The 20,867-nt window shown below is 43.3% G+C and overlaps 1 protein-coding gene across 1 annotated transcript; it reads right to left on the reverse strand.

Moving 5' to 3' along the window:
- Positions 1-5,609: 5,609 nt before the first annotated feature.
- On the reverse strand, positions 5,610-20,700 carry pgap1 (post-GPI attachment to proteins inositol deacylase 1). The gene is made up of 26 exons (XM_062534087.1): positions 20,479-20,700; positions 19,606-19,759; positions 18,168-18,343; positions 17,708-17,879; positions 17,369-17,529; positions 17,007-17,059; positions 16,826-16,892; positions 16,546-16,651; positions 16,377-16,435; positions 16,143-16,226; positions 14,488-14,537; positions 14,311-14,362; positions 13,806-13,883; positions 13,418-13,493; positions 13,190-13,263; positions 13,022-13,073; positions 12,830-12,896; positions 12,567-12,672; positions 12,450-12,488; positions 11,972-12,156; positions 11,501-11,731; positions 11,218-11,353; positions 10,974-11,024; positions 10,593-10,807; positions 10,168-10,272; positions 5,610-9,959 (listed from the first exon to the last, which is right to left on the reverse strand). Exons 1-26 carry the CDS (start codon positions 20,608-20,610, stop codon positions 9,821-9,823), a joined length of 2,820 nt encoding a protein of 939 aa, XP_062390071.1. The 5' UTR covers positions 20,611-20,700; the 3' UTR covers positions 5,610-9,820.
- Positions 20,701-20,867: the final 167 nt, after the last annotated feature.

Genomic DNA, 20,867 nt, shown 5'->3' on the forward strand with positions numbered 1-20,867 from the left:
TTCACCAAAGACTGTGGTTGTGTTTATAAAAACATGTTCGTAGCCTAAACCGCAGTTTGTCAGAAACCACGGAGCCTAAATGTTTCATCCATTGCCAACGTGAGTTAAGTAACCTATGGCGATGCCCACGTTCGTTTGTTGCGTATGTTTATTCAAGCAGTGAAATGTGGTAGCCTATACCGCGTGGTTTGTTTATTTGAGTTAGACGGCTTAATTAGAGTGCATGAAAATGCACTCTACTGTTATGCTGTTTATTCTTATTAGAGTGCATGAAAATGCACTCTACTGTTATGCTGTTTATTCTTATTATCGATATTATTATTATTCTTCTTCAGACACTTTTTGTGCGTTCAATTCAGCTTCAACCGTTCGACGTAGAAACTTCATTCAAACTGCGCTGCGTAGGTCTTACTTAGGTGACTTCAGCTATGTAATTTTCATCTTCGAAAACTTTATCGTTTATTTTATATGAATTTTTTAAAACATTTTTTCTCCCATAGACTTAACATTGGATTATGACATCACAATGAAGTCGTTAAGCAATTAGAATCTTAAGCCAGGTGTTCAAAGCCACCTGGCAGCAACTCTCTGTCTCAGGCTTTCTGGCCCTCTTAAGCTCTCTCAACTGTTTCCTCTACCCACAACTGTTTCAAAATAAAAGTCCTCATCATTTTTGCATTTTCATGCACTCGTAATTTCCTTGGAATTACATGTCTAGTTATCGATATTATAGTCTTCAGTCACTTTTTGTGCGTTCAATTCAGCTTCAACCGTTCGACGTAGAAACTTCATTCAAACTGCGCTGCGTAGGTCTTACTTAGGTGACTTCAGCTATGTAATTTTCAACTTTGAAAACTTTATCGTTTAATTTATATGAATTTTTTAAAACATTTTTTCTCCCATAGACTTAACATTGGATTATGACATCACAATGAAGTCGTTAAGCAATTAGAATCTTAAGCCAGGTGTTCAAAGCCACCTGGCAGCAACTCTCTGTCTCAGGCTTTCTGGCTCTCTTAAGACAGCATATCCTGTTCAACTGTTTCCTCTGCCCACAACTGTTTCAAAATAAAAGTCCTCATCATTTTTGCATTTTCATGCACTCGTAATTTCCTTGGAATTACATCTCTAGTTGGCCATTAATATTTCGGTCCTTTTCAAACTACTTTAAAATGGTCTGTTTAGCCGCCGGAATGTAAAAACTTTTATCAGGAGAGAAACCCTCGGATCCAAGTTTATAACAACGCCCGACCTGAAGCTGGCCCTGGGTGCGCTGTCTTGCGCTTGCTTGTGCCAATGCGTGCGTCTTTGAGCAATGTACACCCCATCCGTTTCAATGCCTCCATGACAGAAAATAGTTCCAGCGTCCCAGTCTCACATTCAGCTCTTTGAAGAGAGCCGAATGAATCCTCACCCTGCTGCTGCTGCTCTGTCTCAGGGTAATGAAATAATATGTCTGCTGCCCTAGTCTCTGTTCTCACTCGAGCCTTTGGAGACTTGTTCTAATGTCTACAGAAGACCTGGAGCGGCTCAGTCTTAAAAACGAGCCTACTATAACAAGGTATTTATCTCGTAGACTGGGCTTTGCAAAAGATTAGGTTTAGAGGCCTGATACTGCATTAAATTGTATCTCTTTGTATGTTTCAGAGTTTGAACAGATTAGTGATTAGTTTGGGAACTACCCAAAGAGATGAAGAGGGAGAGAGAGAGAGTAGGGTATTGTTGTCAGCACAGGACCCCTCTGTGCACCAGCGGAGGTGACTGCAGTACTTTACTGCTTGACAGAACGGGCACCTTGGGGAGCTGGCAGAGAGAATTGTACAGGTTTTTATTTTGACACAGAAACAGTCTCTTTCTCTCTACCCCTCTCACATACAAACACTCAACTCATGCATGCACACCAACAGACCCATACCACCCTCTTCACACACACCACCACACTCCCTCTCCCTCACACACACACACACACACACACGCACGCACGCACGCACGCACGCACACACAGATATACATACACACACATCCTTACGACCCATTTCATCCATAGCATGAACACTATAGGAGGCTCTGAAATACTTGCAGAGTGTTTTGTTCCTACATTTGCCCATCAGATATCACTGCGGATGCCTTCTGGGCCCCTTTCCCAAGTTGCTTACTCATGGGAATTATCCCAGCGTGACCTACTGTATGAGGCACACAGCATCCCCACAGCTCATCACCCCTCCTCTATAGGAAAACATGTCCTGAGAGCAGCTCTCAGGTCTCACGACTCCTCCTTAGACAGTTCAGTTGATATAGCAGATTCTAACAATGTTATGCAAGGCATCCTTGATCAATTGGTGTATGGATCCTCTGAAGTATTTTTTGAAGTAGATAAGATAAATCACAATAAGATTTCTTCATGTTTTAGCACATGCTTGCACTTTTTTTGGTTGTGGAGTCAATAGACTGTTGCAAAATGCTTTCTCTACCCTATTGATTGAAGGCTCTCTCTTATAGATAATCAAAGCTTTTGGAAAAGTGTCCCCATTAATGCACCATACAAGGCTGCAGCATATCCAAAGGCAGTATATGACAACTGAATTTGAAGTGGTTCATCATGGTGGATGTTGACTAGAGTCACATCAGTTCTAAGTGGTAGGTTCTGGCTCTCACCTCTGTCCTCTGCTGTGGATAGACATCCCCCTGACAGGCTCCTGGGCACAGTTACATGGATACCCATGCCAAAACAACCAAGTTTGTGCCAAAACACTTGTGTTCATGCCAGAATGATTTTCCTCCCTTTACAAATGAGGTAATTCCGACATGAAGAAACAGTCTTTTGAGTTTGAGGCTTAGTGCTACATTTGCGGTTCAGACCTTCATTCATTTTTTTTTAAAGTGAAAAATATTTTCGCATAACACATAACATTATTCATTAGGCTAGCCTATTATTATTCCAAGCATTACATCATAGACTTCAGTGCATTGTGCATTTTGCATTTACAATGAGCTGTTCAGGTGTCTTGCACATATTGTATCCAACTTCATACGTGTATCAGAAGCCAGTTGCTTGACTGACTGACCAGCAGGCACGCTCTGACACGCAAGCATGCGGCTCAGTCATCGGCCGCTATTGAGTTACACTGGGAATTCCCTACGTCATGTATTTATGTTCATCATATCCGTAACACTATGCAGCATAACGCAGTATCAGCATTCTGATCAAAGCGTTCAATCTGACGAGCCATTTCTTTTAGGCTCCACTGCAAATGAATCGTCACATTACGACACGTCATATGATATAGCTTAGGCTACTGCAGCACAGGTCTCTTGGCAGTAATCGAAAGCGCAAAGCCAGACCATAGAATGTTACCTAACATAACTGATACATTTTTTAAATCAAAGCGATATTATGTAACATCCCGTCTTACGCAGGGACCCTTCAGAGGGTAGCCTATAGCAAAACCGCAAATTCACAGGTGACAGATGAACATCATAATTACCTTTCGTAAGGAATTGTTCATTTTGGAAACGGCAATCCTTGAGAGTTCATCACTCCTGCGGATCAGCGGAGCATCAGCAGGGCCTCCTGGAGTGAGGGACTGTCACCATTCGTGCTGAATATCACGACTAGGCTACAGCACTGACCAGCGTACCAATACCTCTCTAGCCTAGTGACTGAGACCTTATATCTCGAAAGCGTCGCATGCAAAACATCAGACGCCCCAGAACACTCACGAACTAGTCTGAAGAAATGTTTCAGTAGGACGTGCCCCAAGTCACCTGCATTACAATGTGATAAATATGCGCTGAGGGTTTATTCCCCTGTTGACGTGACCAAATCCCGCTGCGTCTTTCCCCAATACTCCCACATATTGAAGGACCGCGATTCAACTAAAAAAACAGAATAGGCTACCTCATCAGTCGTCTTAAGTTGCCATTTGTCAATTGGCTCTTTATAATGGCCAATACTTCTCCGTTCGTGCTCCTGATGTGGACGATGTGCCTGCTGAGAGTGGGCGGCGACGTGAGGATAGCCTAGACCAGGATAGACCTCGAGGCGTCATATGATGGAAGGTGGGAGGCACCCTATAGACACATATAGGCTAGCCTATGCACATTACAGATGTGTATTCAGGAATTCACCCACCATGGCTATATTTCTCTGCCGCATGTTCTGTGCATCTTCTGCCACGCTGCCCTCTACCTATAACCCGCCTTTCAATCTCTGGCTTTCTCTCCGAGGCTCGTGTTCCCTCATATCCTTTCTTCACATTTCTCCTGTTGTGCCCCTCTCAGTTCATCCCTCTCAGCATTTTATAATGCTCACGCTCGAGCTCTCCAGAGGCGGCAAAATTGCAATTCCTCACCACGAGAGAGGCGAATACAGGTTTCTGAATTTCATTCTTAGGGGGTTTACCTCTTCTGCCTTGAAGCCAAAACTCCATAGAATTTGCCATGGTTAAACAGATAGGCTAACAGTTTTGCACTCCGTAAATATAATAATTGGACATTAGAAGATGTACATTTTATTCTGAACAGAGGTGAAAGAATAACAATATCTGAGTTATAGGCCTAAGCCTTTCCCATAGATAGGCCTAGCGCATTTGTGTCATTATTATTTTGTTTAGATTGTTCAAAATCACATGACAAAAGACACAAAGCAAATATTGAACAGCCTAAATGTAATATCTTAGAAGGAGGCATCCTTGATCAATTGGTGTATGGATCCTCTGAAGTATTTTTTTAAGTAGATAAGAGAAATCACAATAAGATTTCTTCAAGTTTTAGCACTGCTTGCACTTTTTTTGGTTGTGGAGTCAATAGACTGTTGCAAAACGCTTTCTATACCCTGTTGATTGAAGGCTCTCTCAAAGCTTTTGGAAAATGTTCCCCATTAATGCACCACACAAGGCTGCAGCATATGCAAAGGCAAAGGTATAACAATTTAAAATATTAATTTGAAGTGGTTCATCATGGTGGATGTTGACTATGATTGACTATGTCATGTATGTCTGCATTAGGTAATGTAGCATGGAGTTATATACCTTCACAATTCTATCAAGCAACAAGTTGGTCTACTGTACAACACAAAAAGAAAGTGGTTAAAAGTGGAACCGTGTCTTCTTAAGCACCAGACTATTTACCAGGCATCTTTAGCAGTACAAATCCAAAATGAAAGAAAAACCATAGGCTAGGAATGTTCTGGCATATAAGGCTATATAATAATCTCCAGATATCTTCATACATGTAAAAGGTCTTCAGAAGAAAATGCATATACTGTAAGTGCTGAATTGTGCTAGAGGAGTAAGCCTAGGCCTACAATATAGTGCTTGTGTTAGAATATCCATCATGACCCAGTTTTATCTTGCTTTTATTGAATCAGCTTCATGCACTACCAGCCTGGTTTGAGAAACTTTTTGAAAAACAGGAGCCCACTCAATCAAATAGCTAAGTGGTCTAGCAGGGGTCTTGCACTTCAATATGATCTGGACTTGTAATAACATTTTAATTGCCAATATCCTAAGTTGGATGATGTGTGATTTGTGCCCCTGTCAGAAAGGAAGAATAACTTTCATACACACAAACTTTTTTCCTCTTTTTCTTTTTTTTTTTTATTTTAACAGTAACAGTGCTCACAAATAGCACAACGTTCTGATAAATATAATATCCGTTTAAATTTGAACATCATATAAAACACCAAGCAATCTCTTCCTTACGACAGTTTTTAAACCTGAGAATTGAGAATGTCCATTTGGGCAACTCAGTTATTATATAAAACCAGACAATAGCAATAGGCAGTAATGCTGGACCTGACCATTTGAACCACCAAGCATCGGTCTTAAAACATTGCAGTTAATATACAGTGAAAACTGTATACAGTGAAAACGGGTAACTAGCCATAAATAGCTCGATACACACAGCAAGATAAAAATGCCAAGATGGTTCAAGATGAACAGCTGTAGAGTCGGAAACAAATGCTGAGCTATCAATATCGTAAAGGTTGGCTTTACAGTGTGTGATGTAAAAACTACCAGAATGACTCCCTTAGACATAGCCATACTACCCAGCACACATTTTAACTGGATACAGCTAGCTATTATGCACGGAAAGTGTCTCAAACACATGTAGGACCTGTAGCAGATGTAGGTAGCTTACTGATGGTGACAGCAGATCAAGTCTGTGTCAGGTCAGCCGAACAAACATGCTATGCTTGTCTATGGACACTGCTTGGACAATCCCTTTTTAAATACAGCAAAGAAACTCGCAAAATACGAGTCACAAAATCAAGTACAAGATGTCTTCCACATGATTACATGTTAAATGTTCCCTTTAGAGACACGTGTGATGTTTCAGCGAGTCACCATTTACAATGGCTACAGAATATTTGACATTACTAAATCAACATTTATCACTGCACTTACACATCTTACAGTGTATTCACACCAAGCACTTGTACTTTAATTCACCAAAGTAAAAATGCCAGCATACATATTTGATCCACTGGTCATAATGTATTTACAAAATCACTTGATGCCATCCTATCTAGAGCCACATTTGTTGGTATTTAGAATACTCTGATACTAGACAGTGGGAGCAGTTTGTAGTGCAAGGAAGTGTACTCGGGGGAGAAAAAAAGCAGTAACACCTTAATAAAAACACAGACATTTGGTTGATCAGTGAATCAGCTATACTGTGGTGATGCTGAGGAATCAGGAACAGTCGATGCAATGTTTTAGTCAAAGTCAGTGTGCATACCTAGGTGCAGTGGTAAAACCGTCGCAACCTCACAGCTGACCGATGACAGAACTTGCTTGTGTTACATTATGCTCTAAGCCAATGTGATGCCCATGAATAAGGAATCCAGGCTGAGTCTAGAGGCCAGTACAGTCATAGTCCATGAATAGCTCTAGCTGCAACAGCACATCTACCACAGAGAAACATCTATTCTGTATTATTAGACATCGCTTAAGACTAGTTTTGCCACAAAGCTCATCATGTCTCAATAAGACTCCCCTTTCAGGATAGCGAAAAAACACAGACAATGCTGTCAAAAAAATTGTTCCTCGAAGATCACGACACATCACAGTGAACACCAATTGTTAAAAAATCACAATCATGTTTGATACAAAAAAGTATGTCCATTTCTCTAGTACTTTCACCACAATGTTGAGCCTACACCAAAGTGTGTATACACTATAAATCACGCCTGGACTCGAAACGAGGCAGAATGTGTGCACTTCAAAGCACAAAAACAACTGCACCACACATTAAGAGACAGACGATATCCACAAATACCCTCGACAGCTGATGCTAGTCAGTAATATCACGTGCCATCAACACATCAGTACACACACACACACACACACACACACACACACACACACACACACACACACACACACACACACACACACACACACACACACACACACACACACACACACACACACACACACACACACACACACACACACACACACACACACACACACACACACACACACACACACACACACACACACACACACACACCACACACACCACACACACGCACAGACAGGTGCAGGTACAATCACAGTGCAGGTGACATGGGAGCATCTCCTCAATGAGTGTGACAGCAGAGTTTGGTCAAGGAAGCAAGGTGCCATATAAAGTTTTTGTTGCTCAAGAAGATGCTTCTATGCTTCCAAGAATGGTACAATTCATACAAGTACGGTCATAAATGATACAGCTAGGTATCATTCCGGGTATCAAGGTATCATAAAAAGGATGGGTTTCTCAATGTTCAAATACTATTTTCCAGGTATTCTGGATTATTCTTTTTTTTTTTTGGTAGTTTTTTCAACATTTCTATGGAAAACGAGGGTCACCACTTTTTTTCTGGTTTATCAGGTCACATGGAACATTGAGAAACAACATTATTTTACAACACCATTAATATTGAAACTCTCCGCAACGCAAGGGTGAGATTTCACTGACAGGAGAAGGCATACAAAAGACTCTGCATATAAATCCTGACCAGGTATCATACTGGTGAACCACTAACACCTCCTCTTGTGCACACCATCGTCTCTTGATATTTCTGAATAAAGCAGTTGGATGAGACAGGGATGCTGGTCTGACTGACAACCATAGGTCCCAGTAACTGTCCAACTTTAGACAATGGGCAGATAAGGAAAATGCTCATGCAAAATAGTTGGGGAATAGTTGTAGCAAGGCACTAGTTGTTGTGTTTAGGGAATACTCTTTTTTTTAGCATGGCTTCTTGCTATCCACGCCATAATCACAGGGGAGAAAAATGATAAAAACCGTGGCTATGGTTCAGTAGTTAAGGACGTTGAGTGGAATACATATCTAATTATTGAGACATATGGTGCTGGTGAGCAGTGCATTAGAGGTTTAAACCGACAATTTACCTTCTATGTAAATACAGTGATATGATGAAAAGTTATCGAATCCCAAACTCAAATGGGAGTTGAAATAATGCCACTGTCCTGCACTCACCTCCACAAACACATACAGTACACTCATCAAAGTTAACTGGACATCACGAACAGTAACTTGTATGGGCATACAGGATGATGGGTTGGTGTTAAAAAAACTAAACAGCTGCAACAGCAACACACTGTGGCTACATTGCTCATCGGTATAACATTAGTCAGAAACAAACAGGATGGGCATTCCCTTACAGGTGAGAGAGTTACCGCCCTGCGCACTCACATACCTGTTAGTACTGCAAGTAATTCATCAGTACTAATTACAGTAGGCCAGCAACATGGCTGTACCAGCTAGCTAAATGGATATTCTTCCCCTTCATGGCCTGTAAGTAGTTATCTATTCAAGTACTCAGTGAGTTTAGATGCACAGTGACACCTATATCACTAACAGTGACTGGAGTGGGCATACACATGGTCCACTAACCATCTGCCCTATATAAGTGATGGGTCGCTGTATAAAGCGGACATGAAGAGTCTTAAGACTCCTGGCCTTCTGCTGGCTCTTGACTGAATGCTCTGGCAAACTATGGCACTAATCTGAGAAGAGCTTCTCCAATGGCTTATGGTCAATGCTGTGACATCCAGGACAGGAAATATACTCCGTTGGGAGTCACAACGTCTCTCTGCTTGCCAGTGTCCACTTGGCCGGTCGGTCCTGCTTATTATGGTTAGAATACTGAATATTGCACTCGCATTCAGGCGGGTTATACTCATATACAGTGTAAGTGTCAGTACACAGTAGCATTAAAAGTCAGTTTTGACATGGTCCCATTAAATTACATGGCTGTAAGTGTGGCGACCATCATGATTATGGGTCATTTTTGGCGATCAATCCACTAATGACATGTGAGCGTGAACGTTGGCAGCAAAACATGAGCTACGTATTTAACCTACATCTTAAAATGGGCTTGTTGTTAAGGAGTGTGTGGGGATGGACAAGAATAGACAAATGAACGAGAGCATCTGACACAGACACAGACAGACAAAAGAAAACATCAGACACACACAGAAAACAGAACGTCAAACACAAACAGAAAGAACATCAGACACAAACAGAAAGAATATCAGACACAGACAGACAGAACATCAAGTCAGTTAAAAGAAATAGGAGTGTTGTGGAGAACAGAACCCAATCATAAACTCACATCAAGCTAACCATGACAATGACACAGGAATACCCTGTTGAGACTCCGTTGGTGAGATCGCACGGTATGGGTCTTCTGAAGTGGAGTCACTGTCCCCCCCTTCAGGATGGGAGGAGTAACTCATATTGTAAGGCTGTCTGGGATGGGTTCTACCTGCTTATGGGTTTGGTGATGGGACCCCGTTGAGAGCGGTCAGAGGTAACAGGAAATAGCCAAAAGGCCCAGAGCCACAGACAGGAAGTGAGTGACTCGATACAGGTGGAGGGAGGAGAAGGTCACCATGGCAATGCACAGGGGCAACAACAGCCGGCAGGTCAGTCTGAGGACTTTACTGGAATAAACACACACACACACACGGTTAGTAAGAGAGCTTGATATTTAAAACGCATAAACACAAAGACAGAAATCATGTATGATTTTTGCAGACCTTTGTTTACTTCAGTCACCCATCTTCCTAAGATTTGCTCTCAGTATTTTTGCTTTGTGATGAGTGAGAAACAAAGTCTAGGCATAAAGAGCCGACCCATAGTGAGCCCCACCTGTGACTGAGTGTGTCAGTGTTGCAGTTGACGAGCAGCACCGTGGCCGAGAGCAGGGGGAGAGTGTGGGGCCAGCACGGGTCAGGGTCCAACGGGACAGAGTATCTGTGGACGCCGAATTCGCAGCGCAAAGAGGAAATCAACAAGGAACATTTCATTCGGTTCGCTTAGGCATGTGTGCTGATAATATAGCTATGTAATATTTTGTGATATGATTTATTTCTTAAAGGTAGTTGGTATGTGATTTTAAATACATGTAGATGACATTTACTTGCACATATTCCCCAATTATATCAACTGTCCATGTGTGGACAGTGTGTCAACACATGTGTCAACAACAGCATCTGAACTACAAGAAACATATTCAGATCATATGCCATGTACCAGTTTGACACCAGATGTTCCACTATACACCAACTCAGTACCTGAGGTTACGGGACCAATGTATAAGTGACGGGGCGCAGAGCATCATGGGTAGCGTGAGCAGAGCGGAGAGACTGAGGTGCAGCTGGAGGTCGTCTCTGACTTCCTGCAGCGCTGACTGCGTCAGCAGCGGGGCACCGTTACATTCCTTAGGTCGACTCTGACAGCCACCGGCCCCGTAACCGTTCTCCGTCTCCGGGGATACCTTCTGAGGAGCCTGGGTAGGGGAACAGAAATGACGCAGGAGTGTTATGTCTGCTGGGTAGACTATGGCCATGTGGTAGCAGTGACGCGCAGGAACCACATTTGCTGCCGTGAGGAGATTCATGAGATCATCCAGGTGTGCGGTGTGGAGAATTATGCTGAGCTTTCATATCACCCACCAGGTTCAGCACGTGGCGCAATGACCGCTCTGTCATCTGTAGCCTGAGCACCTAAAAAAGGACACAAGGACATAAGATGAGCCGAATTGTTCAGATAAATCACGATTTCAACGGAACATTAAAATGTGCATCAGTATTACTATTCATTAGTAATTAGCGTAATTTATGACTAGCAGAATAAATACAAATCTGGGGTCCTTCCACTGAAATGAGTCTGAACAGACTGAGCGCGTCCTCATCTCACCCGGTATAAGTGAAGCAGAAAGGCCACGGTGACTGACAAAGCCCCACAGGTCACTCCGCCCAAGGTGCCCAAAGCCAGGATGAGGAAGACCTGAGTTCGTAGGAGGAGGGTACCACAGTCTCGAGACACTGAGGGCCTGGTATGACACAGAAATGACACCCAAACACACACACACACACACACACACACACACACACACGGAATGAGACCACAAAAACAGATGTGTGTCCTGCACTGTGACTGACAGATAAAGTAGCTTTATGCGAGTATGTCCCATCCCCACCTGTGCAAAGGAGCGAGGAAGAGGGAGAACAGGCGCAGGCCAAGCCGCATCACTGTGCTGCCCCAAAATGCAACAGTGGCCCCCAGCAGGCACAGGACGGGGCCTAGGAGGCGTGGCCAGTCCTCGCTGGGCACTACGGCGTTCTGGACGGTGTTCTCCACCGCCATGAGAGGCAGGCCGTCCACCGCGGGGAGGCCGAGCGACACCCAGACCTCCTCAAACCAGCTCTGCCTACACACGCAGACACAAGAGACCAAGGTGGCGGTGGAATTCACAAGTTCAAACAGAGAGATGCAAAACAGGCCGACGAAGGAATGCTGAAATGAGGGAACCTTTTCATTTCCTCATTCATTATCTGATGAAACTAATCTTGGCGCACACACACACAAACACACACACACACACACACACAGGTCGGTCTTCGGACAAGCAGTGGTTCCTCAAACAAGTTTCTCTCGTGACGTGACTCACCTGAGGAGCAGGTGTAGCAGGTAGACGGGGAGCTCCAGTGCGTGGGGTCGCAGGGCCCGGCTCATGGCCTCGTCCATCCCCACTGGCAGCCCCGTCCGGCCGATGGAGCCCAGCTGCACACCCAGCGAGAGGAGCAGCGTCACGGCCATGTAGACAGGAAGCACCGGGCCGCAGAAACGCAGAACCTACGGACACACGTCAAACGCCTCCATTAGAAATGTACAGCCTTAATTATCGAGCTTATCTAATCTTATATCCATTTATTATCCAAAGACACATGCAGAAGATTTTTTTTTTTTTAAATCACCATGGTAGCATATGCAACTATGACAACTATTCAAAACCTATAATATGAGGGTTTTTGCTAAACAAACTTTAAGTCATAAAGATTTGTCTTTATGAACTTGCAGTTTAATTCATATCTGATAATAATGATTACAGAGCTACTGTTGTGTGAAATCCTTCAGGGTTTCCTCACCTGTCCCAGCACTTTAAGGAAAGAGGTCCTCACTGATACCTGAAAATAGAGAGTGCTCAGTTATCAGACGGAAATGACTTCACACAAAGTTAAACCTGAATGCAAGAGTTGTATTACCTTATACTGACAGTTGGGGGCAGTGTGGAGCAACAAGAGGGCACTTGAGGTGTTGTCGAGACGACTTGTGTGAAGCATTCCAGAAATCTCGGTAACGGAGGGGATGCTTTTAGAAGGAATTCATGGAAACGGAAATAACAAAAATGGGGAGAAAAAAAACCTTAGACACTGTGTACTGCCAGATTTCCGTTCGGCACTCCGCCTGCAGCTTTAAACAGTCATGACTACAGCCAGTGGAGAATACCAAAGGTCACAGCCCTTACCTTGCAGTAGTGAAAGAGTCCTCTCTGAACCAGGGGGCCTTCAGTCTATAAACACTGGGCAGTCGGTCTGCAAACCAAAATGTGCACTGAACTGAGCGCTCACCTCACAGAACACCAAAGACATCACTGATCATTCTTGAATCCTGCAGTCTCAGATAAACACCAAGAGCTCAGAGTGTCTGTAGGACTCACCTTTGCTTACTTTACACTGGCTCACAACTGTGATTCTGAAAGCCTGGTAGACCTGAAGACAGAGCAGAGCAGCACACATTCAGCAAATGCGAAACTGTATGGATGCACAGACACCATGACACAAGAAACCAGGTTTGAAGAAGGTTCTGGAAGGTTGCGCATCAGCACCTGGTGGAAATGCTGCAGCTGAACGGTGTGGAGCAGCCCAGAGGAGTTGATGGTGACATCACTAACAGTCAGGCCTGGAGGCAGAGAGGGCCAGTTGCCCGTGAGATTTAAAACATTAATTATAGGCACGGGTGCCTTTTGCGTAAACAGCCAAGCAGCTCACCGTGGCTGAGACAGGTACTGAATGTGAATTCAAGAGACAAAAGGCCCTTCCGTTCCCCCACTTACCAAAGGACAGCACGTGAGGCACGGCCACAGGGATGGTCTGAGACTCCTCCCTCTGCCACTCACACTCCATCATAAACTGAGACAGACAACAAGTACAGAGAGGATGTCTATCACATGTCTTTGTTTATACTGTATCTGATGCCTGTATGGATATGAATCTCTATCACATATCTTTGTCTATATCTGATGCCTGTATGGATATGAATCTCTATCACATATCTTTGTCTATATCTGATGCCTGTATGGATATGAATTTCTATCACATACTGTATCATTTGTCTATATTTGAAGTGTATGTGGATATGGATGTCTATCACATGGATTTGACCTGATGCCGATATGAATATGTGTCTACATGGGTACAGGTCTTTTGTGAGGTGAGGTGTACCTGGTTGCCACTAGGGTTGGAGGCAGCGACAACAAGATGGGAGACTGAGGACAGCTCGCTCACTCGAACAGTCAGTACCTAGAGAAATGGGCAGATAATGGCAATAACAGCATGGACCGCAGGTGTGAGAGGATTCTAATGTGCACCATAACACTGAGTATCCAGGGAAGCGTGTTTCAATGCACATGGTCTAATCTAATGTGTGACGCCACAAAAGCAGATTAAACTACCAGTGCAGCCGGCTGGCTTGCCAATAATTCCTAGATAGGAAATGTAGCCAATCCTAACTACTGAGAACAATTATACAACTGTAAAAATACATATTTTTCCTGCAATGTAATGGGATAGGCTGGGTGAGAATGGTTCATCAAGCAGAGATTCACTTTGAGGTTATTCTTTCATATTTGTTTACTTTGACGCAGGCGTGCCTTGATCAGGAATATCTGACGGTAAGAAACGAGTGGAGACCATCAGTATGTACGCCGACATCAAGAGGAGAGTCTACCTTGTAAGGAGGGAGCAGCTCCGTCCCCCATGACAAATCCACCGCCTGCAGACTAAAAGAGAGGGCTGACTGAGTGTTGTTTTTGACAAACAGAAGGAGCCATTTATAGCACCAGAACCAAAAAAAAAAGACAAAAGACAATGTCAACAGAGAACAATTTGGCAGCGTTGCACTCACCACATAGAGCCATTCATTTCTGTGCAGCCATAGAGCCAGCTGGTCATCTCCTGTGTGAAGAAATTGAACAGAGCAACCTTCTTCAATAAATGCCGTCAGCAGAAATGTTCAGATAGAAACAAGAAGTAAGAAAAGTGGAACCACTTTGTGGTTTATGTCCGGCAAACCGCAGACCAAGAATGTATTGTGTGCAATGCATATACAGTACAGCATTGGGGTCAGGGCTGTACGCTAAGCTTTTTCACTAGGAGCACAGGTGCTCCTAAATTAAAAAGTTTAGGAGCACAGAAAAAAAATTAGGAGCACTATGAAATTTCCTTGAAAACCTTCTTGCCTTAAGCAGGATACAGATCATTCACAGCAGTGGCAATCATAGTCTCTGCTCAAACCCTACACACACAGAAAATGGCTTGTCTTGTTTCTATTTCATATTTTGAATTCAGAATTTGAATAGCCTACATTTTGTTAACAATTTATAGCATTTTAGGATCTGCATAATTACTTATAGCTTAAAATATTCAGTAAACTGAATACTTCATATTGATTACACTTGTCTTTAATGATATTACAGGGGTGATGTGTAGGTCTAATTGAGTGCCTGTCACTTTAAGGTGAACATAATTAGGTTTCATTCGGTTTTAGGAAAAGAGTCAAGCATAGTTCAAGGATACATCATGTTTTCATTAAATAACTTAAATGTTCAAAAAACTAACAAAGGTAAAGACAAATATTTCTGGTGTAATAGAAAAGATGAGTGTCCACTGTCCAGTAACGTTAACTTGATTTAGCCTACCATGGCATGGCATCGTGAGTTGTCACTTTTTCCTTGGTCTTGTTTAATTGGCTGGGTGCTTAACTTACTCTACCATGACTCGTCTTGGAGTTTGGTAGGCTATATCTGTTATATCAAATGAGTGACAACCAGTGCTCAAAATAAAACGTTACGGTATTCGGATAACTTTAGTGGAATGGATTTAATGTGAACATAACCTCCAAAGACGCAGAGTGGCTATGATGCGCACATTTGCAATGAAAATGTTCCGCCTTTTTAAAGCAGGTGTAGCCTACACCAAATCGTGGTTAAAACCATCATTTAGACAACAGAATCAGTCGGATTTCTTTCATAGAAGTCAACAAGGCAGGCCTATGTCAAATTCAGGCTGGGGTGAAGCTAACACGGTTTCCACACCGTGTTTATCAACCGTGATAATAATAATATTTGAAATGAACACGGTAGCCTATTGTAGGCTATATAGTCAACATTCTTATCATGGTTTGCCGTTTCAACGGTAATCGCTACAAAGTCACCAACTGATAACGAACAGATTGAAGAAAAAGAAGAATGGTTTTGGAGTGACATTTCTTGCGTGTGTGAGAGACAGCGAGGTTGATGCTGAAAGTGTGAGTTTCCAGCCAGGAGCGTTAGAGTTGTCAACTATGAAATTAGTAGGCTATAGGTCTACAGATGCGCGAAAATTGTACTAGCCTATACTTTGATCCACTTGGTGTGGATTTTTAGGAGCAAAATGCGAATAAAAGGGTTGAATTCAGTACTCGCACCTGTGCTCCCATTTCATATTTTCAATTAGCACTAATATATATTTACTCGCATTTGCGACGAGGTGCTCGCAGCGTACAGCCCTGGGGGTGCTTACCAAGTTGCTGCTTCGACAGTGGAAATGGCTGTAGGCTTTCCTGCGACTCGATAGAGCAAACAGGAAATACTTCTCCTGTGGTTCCTGCCAGGGAGAAAGTTATGGATTTCACCAGTCTGCAGGTTGATCTCGGACATTATTGAGCCAGCATGCACAGAGAATATGTCGTTTTCACTTTCGTTCTCTCCTGCTGTTTGTCAAGTTCTAAGGTCAACCAAAAATGCAACAGCTCACCTTAGGGGCACTGTGGAAGAGGCGGAGGGTGTTCACTTCGCTCCAGGCCTCAATTGGGGCTTCAGAGAAAAATAAGACAAGAAAAACAAAAATAAATAAATAAAGAACTCTAGCTCACTCACACATCTTACAGCATGTCGACTTCTACACGGGATATATTCGGAATTACCTGTAAAGGTGGCTATGGGTTCTGGTTCCTCTCCAAGCACCTGCACTGGGTGTCTGATGAAGTGATAATTCAGGACAGAGATCCTCTTCTCTGTGTCATCTGTGAACTAACATCAATCACATGTCAACTCAAAGGTATCAAAGACAGGATAATGACATGACAATAAAATGTACACTTCAACATGACTGTGAAATGTAAACAAACATTTCTGAGTGCATATACCAGGACATTTGTACATAATCTATATGGAGGCCATGTACATACATATACAGTATCTTACCTGGCCAGTCTCAGGTTCGATGAGGTCAAAGAAAGCCCTAACTGTTGCCAGGACCAGCTCCTTACACCTAAACACAAACGCATAATGATTCACAGTGGTTACCCTCTTTGGAGTGGCGGCTGGATCATCTACTTGGATACTGCTGCAACTGCAAGATAAAATGACCATCTGAGCATCTTACCAGACTATAGACAAGTGGTCTGTAGACACCCAGGTCCTTGGTACAGCAGTGACCTTTCACAAGGAATAGAGTGAACACTAAGTAACACATACCAGAAACACATAACAGAAATATCACTCAAGCTTGCAAGAGAACATAACTAAACATACTGTACCAAATGAATAAAAACCAAGCATGTGCAAGAACCACAGCATGACCATGTCATGCACAAATGGCACATGTGGGCCATAAATGGATTATGTCAGAGGTGGCTGGACACTGACAGCTCCGTTTAAAGCATCAGCAGCATGCCACCTCTGTGGGAATGTGCCCAGTGAGTCATGCCAGCCTAGGAGACGGCGTAGCGCTTCTCGGTCTCTTACCACCAGGGACAGCTTGTTGGGGTCAGCCAGGGGGCACCGCAGCGCTGCGAGGCCGGAGCGCACCTGGTAGTCACGGTAACCACCCCCGACAGAGAGCACGGTCACGTTCCGTAGGTCCTGTGCTCCAGTGATCCATCGCTGTCTGACAGCAGAGTAGAACTCTAACACAGAGAAAGGGAGAGGGAGAAAAAGAAAGATAGAAATATAGAAAGAAAGAGAGAGAGAGAGAAAGAAAGAAAGAGAAAGAGAAATGCTTTCAGTTGTATGCATGGTATAGTTCACATAGCTGTGTATCTGCACCAATATGCTGCAATTACAGGCAGGAGGTCAAGAGCCTACCCAGTAAGTAGGGGTCTAGTGGGAGCACTGGAGCCTGATGTGGGGACGCCTGGGTGATGATGAGACTGACCAGCCTCGGGTTGAACCTGGGCAGGGTGAACAGCGCTCGGGCCACCACACCGCCCATGGAGTGTCCCACCAACACCACACTAGTAGGGGGGTCTGGGTGCTCCTGCACGAGATACAACAGCATTACAAATATGTCCACACACAGTAGTTTAACCTCCACTTAATGGTTCTTATGGAATGGTACAGGTAAACTCCTAATGGGGAAATCAATAGGTTCTAAGGTGGTTTTGGAGTGTAACCCACCCATTCAATAAAACGTGGGAGAGTGTAGTGTGATGCACAAAATGAAGCCATGATTGACTTCAACCCCACTAAACTAAGGCTGACACAATAATTAAATGGTGGATATGATAATGCTCAAAAGTGCATGTTCATGTGTGTGCACACACACCTTGTAGAGGCGCAGGATGGCCTTGATGCTCTCGTGCAGGAAGCGGGTCTGCCTGAGCAGGCTTCCTCCATACAGCGCCACCAGCTCCTCGTTGAAGTCGATGGTGAACACGTTGAAGTGGACGCCACCCTCCAGCCCCTCGGCCTTCCGCAGTGCCACTGAGCCCAGGGAACGAGCTGCCACACACAGATAGCAACAGCAGACGGTGAGAGCTCACGATGATGCCATCACGTTTAACGTAGGTCTACAAAACATCTAAAGTTATCGTAAAAAGTGGTCTGAGGTCAGTCACAATTCTGTATTATGTCAGTGAGCAAAACTAACCAAAATCCAACTGCATCCATGTACCCAGACCAGCATGTACAAGCACATTCCATTATGATTGCCACTGTCACTAGACAGTGTACACAGGCAGTCCACTACATGCAACTCTAAACTATCATCATGGCTACAATCAAATTAATTATTTGAACCCCTGGTTGTATAACCACAAGGCTAGGAGAAGAATGGTGTGATATTAATAGGATAATAACCAAGGTCAAGGTTCAACATAAAGCAACTCATTGTGAAAAGTAAAAACTAGATGTTTGGAATTGGATATCCTCTCTACTAGGCCTACATAACACCAATGCTCCAGAACAAACATTGACAGGAGTACAGCAATCAATTCAGTTCTACATTGAGTGACTAGGAATAACACATACACTGCTACACATCTTATACACAACTATGTTTTTATCATACAGTATACACAGAAACATATACTGTACATCTAGACTGGTATATATTTCAATTCTGTGAAATACATATTTTAACTACAAAAACATGAGATTTGTTTAGACCCTTGTTACTACATGCAACCACATATCAATTGGCGTGTGTGTGTGTGTGTGTGTGTGTGTGTGTGTGTGTGTGTGTGTGTGTGTGTGTGTGTGTCTACAGTGGTGAGTGGGTGTTTTCCACCTACTCGTGGCCCTAGGAGAGACAAGACTAACCAAAATGGAGGCACACTACCAAATCCCTTGAATGATTTAAAACCATGAAGATAAATCTGCATGCACACATAGACGTAGAAATAGAAATGAACTAACTAGCTTTAATAATAGTATAGACTGTGTGAAAATATTACAGATATTCTGTTCCATGGTCTGGCAGCACTTCACCTGACATCCTATGGAAGGTGAAATCCCACAAGTTGAGCTTCTCTGAGTTTCTCATTAATTTAAGGTCAAGTTCACAGAGAATTGTCTAATGGAGAAATCTCTAATTCTGTACAGTTCATTGGTGGAGAGGCCTCTGAGGACAAGTCAGCATTAATGATTCGCAGAGCATATGTAGGCCACACTATTTACACTGAAGGGCACTGTAGGCTAGAATGACCATGTAGGTGCACTTCTCTGAATTGAGTAGGTTTGGGTAAGGTGCATGTGTGGCATACCTTGTTTGTAGCTGCCTGCGTTCCCTGGTAAAAACAGCACTGGGGCTCCACTGAGCTTGAGGCCCCTGGTCTCCTGAGCATATACCCCCTCTCCATACAAGTAGAGTCCATAGGCTGGGTACAGACGCGATACTCGTCGTGGCAGCTGGACACGCTGAACGCACAAACAAAACGTTTAAAAAAATTAAATAATAAAAAAAAACAGCTGGATACAGCGGGTACTTATCCTGGTAAAACATGACACTACTGAAACATCACACCTACATCTGTCTGACTGATAGTCTTCCATAGCTGCACAGAAAAAGCCTAATCTGTATTGGGTTACAGTTGCTGTCTCACATCGCACAGTCACAGGTGAGAAACAGTACAGCAAGCACATTAAAGGTGAACAGGTCAGGTCAGCCACTCGCCTAACCTCTGCCTCTCTCAAAACACAAACCAGCTTCACATGTACGTTGATTATGCACAATCGTGTTGGTATCAAATGGCGTGCATAAGACTGAGATGTCAATTCAATCTTTTCAAACTCTCCTGTCGAGAGCGCCGATTTAAAAACGATACTGAAACTTTGGATAGGAGTTTGCGCGACTGTTCCTATAAATCTGACTATGGATGTTTGCATAATCAGTGAAATAGGTGATGAGGTCCACCACAACAACAGGTTGACAGAGGTCCCGATATCTTGATGGAGAAAGTGGCTAACAGATTACACTGTGGCTAAGCCACTGCCCTCTCCAAACTAGCTTAGGGCTAACGAAGCTGAGTGAAAAACCTACAAATGCTGATGATGTTGCTTAAGCACTCGAAACATGTTCCTAAGTTTAAAATAAAGAAGATGTGATATAGATATGCTTTATTCCGTAGCCTACTCACCCGGTATTCGGGGTACTCGAACATGTATGTCATGCTACACCTGTTTTCCTCGAAACCAAGTAGCAACTCCCTAAGCCCCAGTCCTAAAAGTCCTAATGCAAAACCGTAGAAAGCTAAAGTAGTTGCTTTCATGTTTTCGTATTGATGTCGTGATGCCGCAAAAGGAATGTTTCATGTCTCCATTTTCACGATTATAAATATAAACCCACAACGTCTGCCTATTTCAAGTTCCAACCTATGAGGGGCGTTTCAATAAAACCCACCGTGGTCTCGTCATGGACACTGACATAATAATTAACCAATAGAAAGTAAGAGGCAAGAATATAAGCCAATAGGAAACATGACAGATCAAAATGGGCGGGACAGTTGTTCTTAAAGTGACAGGTCTA

Source organism: Sardina pilchardus, chromosome 4, assembly GCF_963854185.1.
Source record: "Sardina pilchardus chromosome 4, fSarPil1.1, whole genome shotgun sequence".
Lineage (NCBI taxonomy): Eukaryota > Metazoa > Chordata > Actinopteri > Clupeiformes > Clupeidae > Sardina > Sardina pilchardus.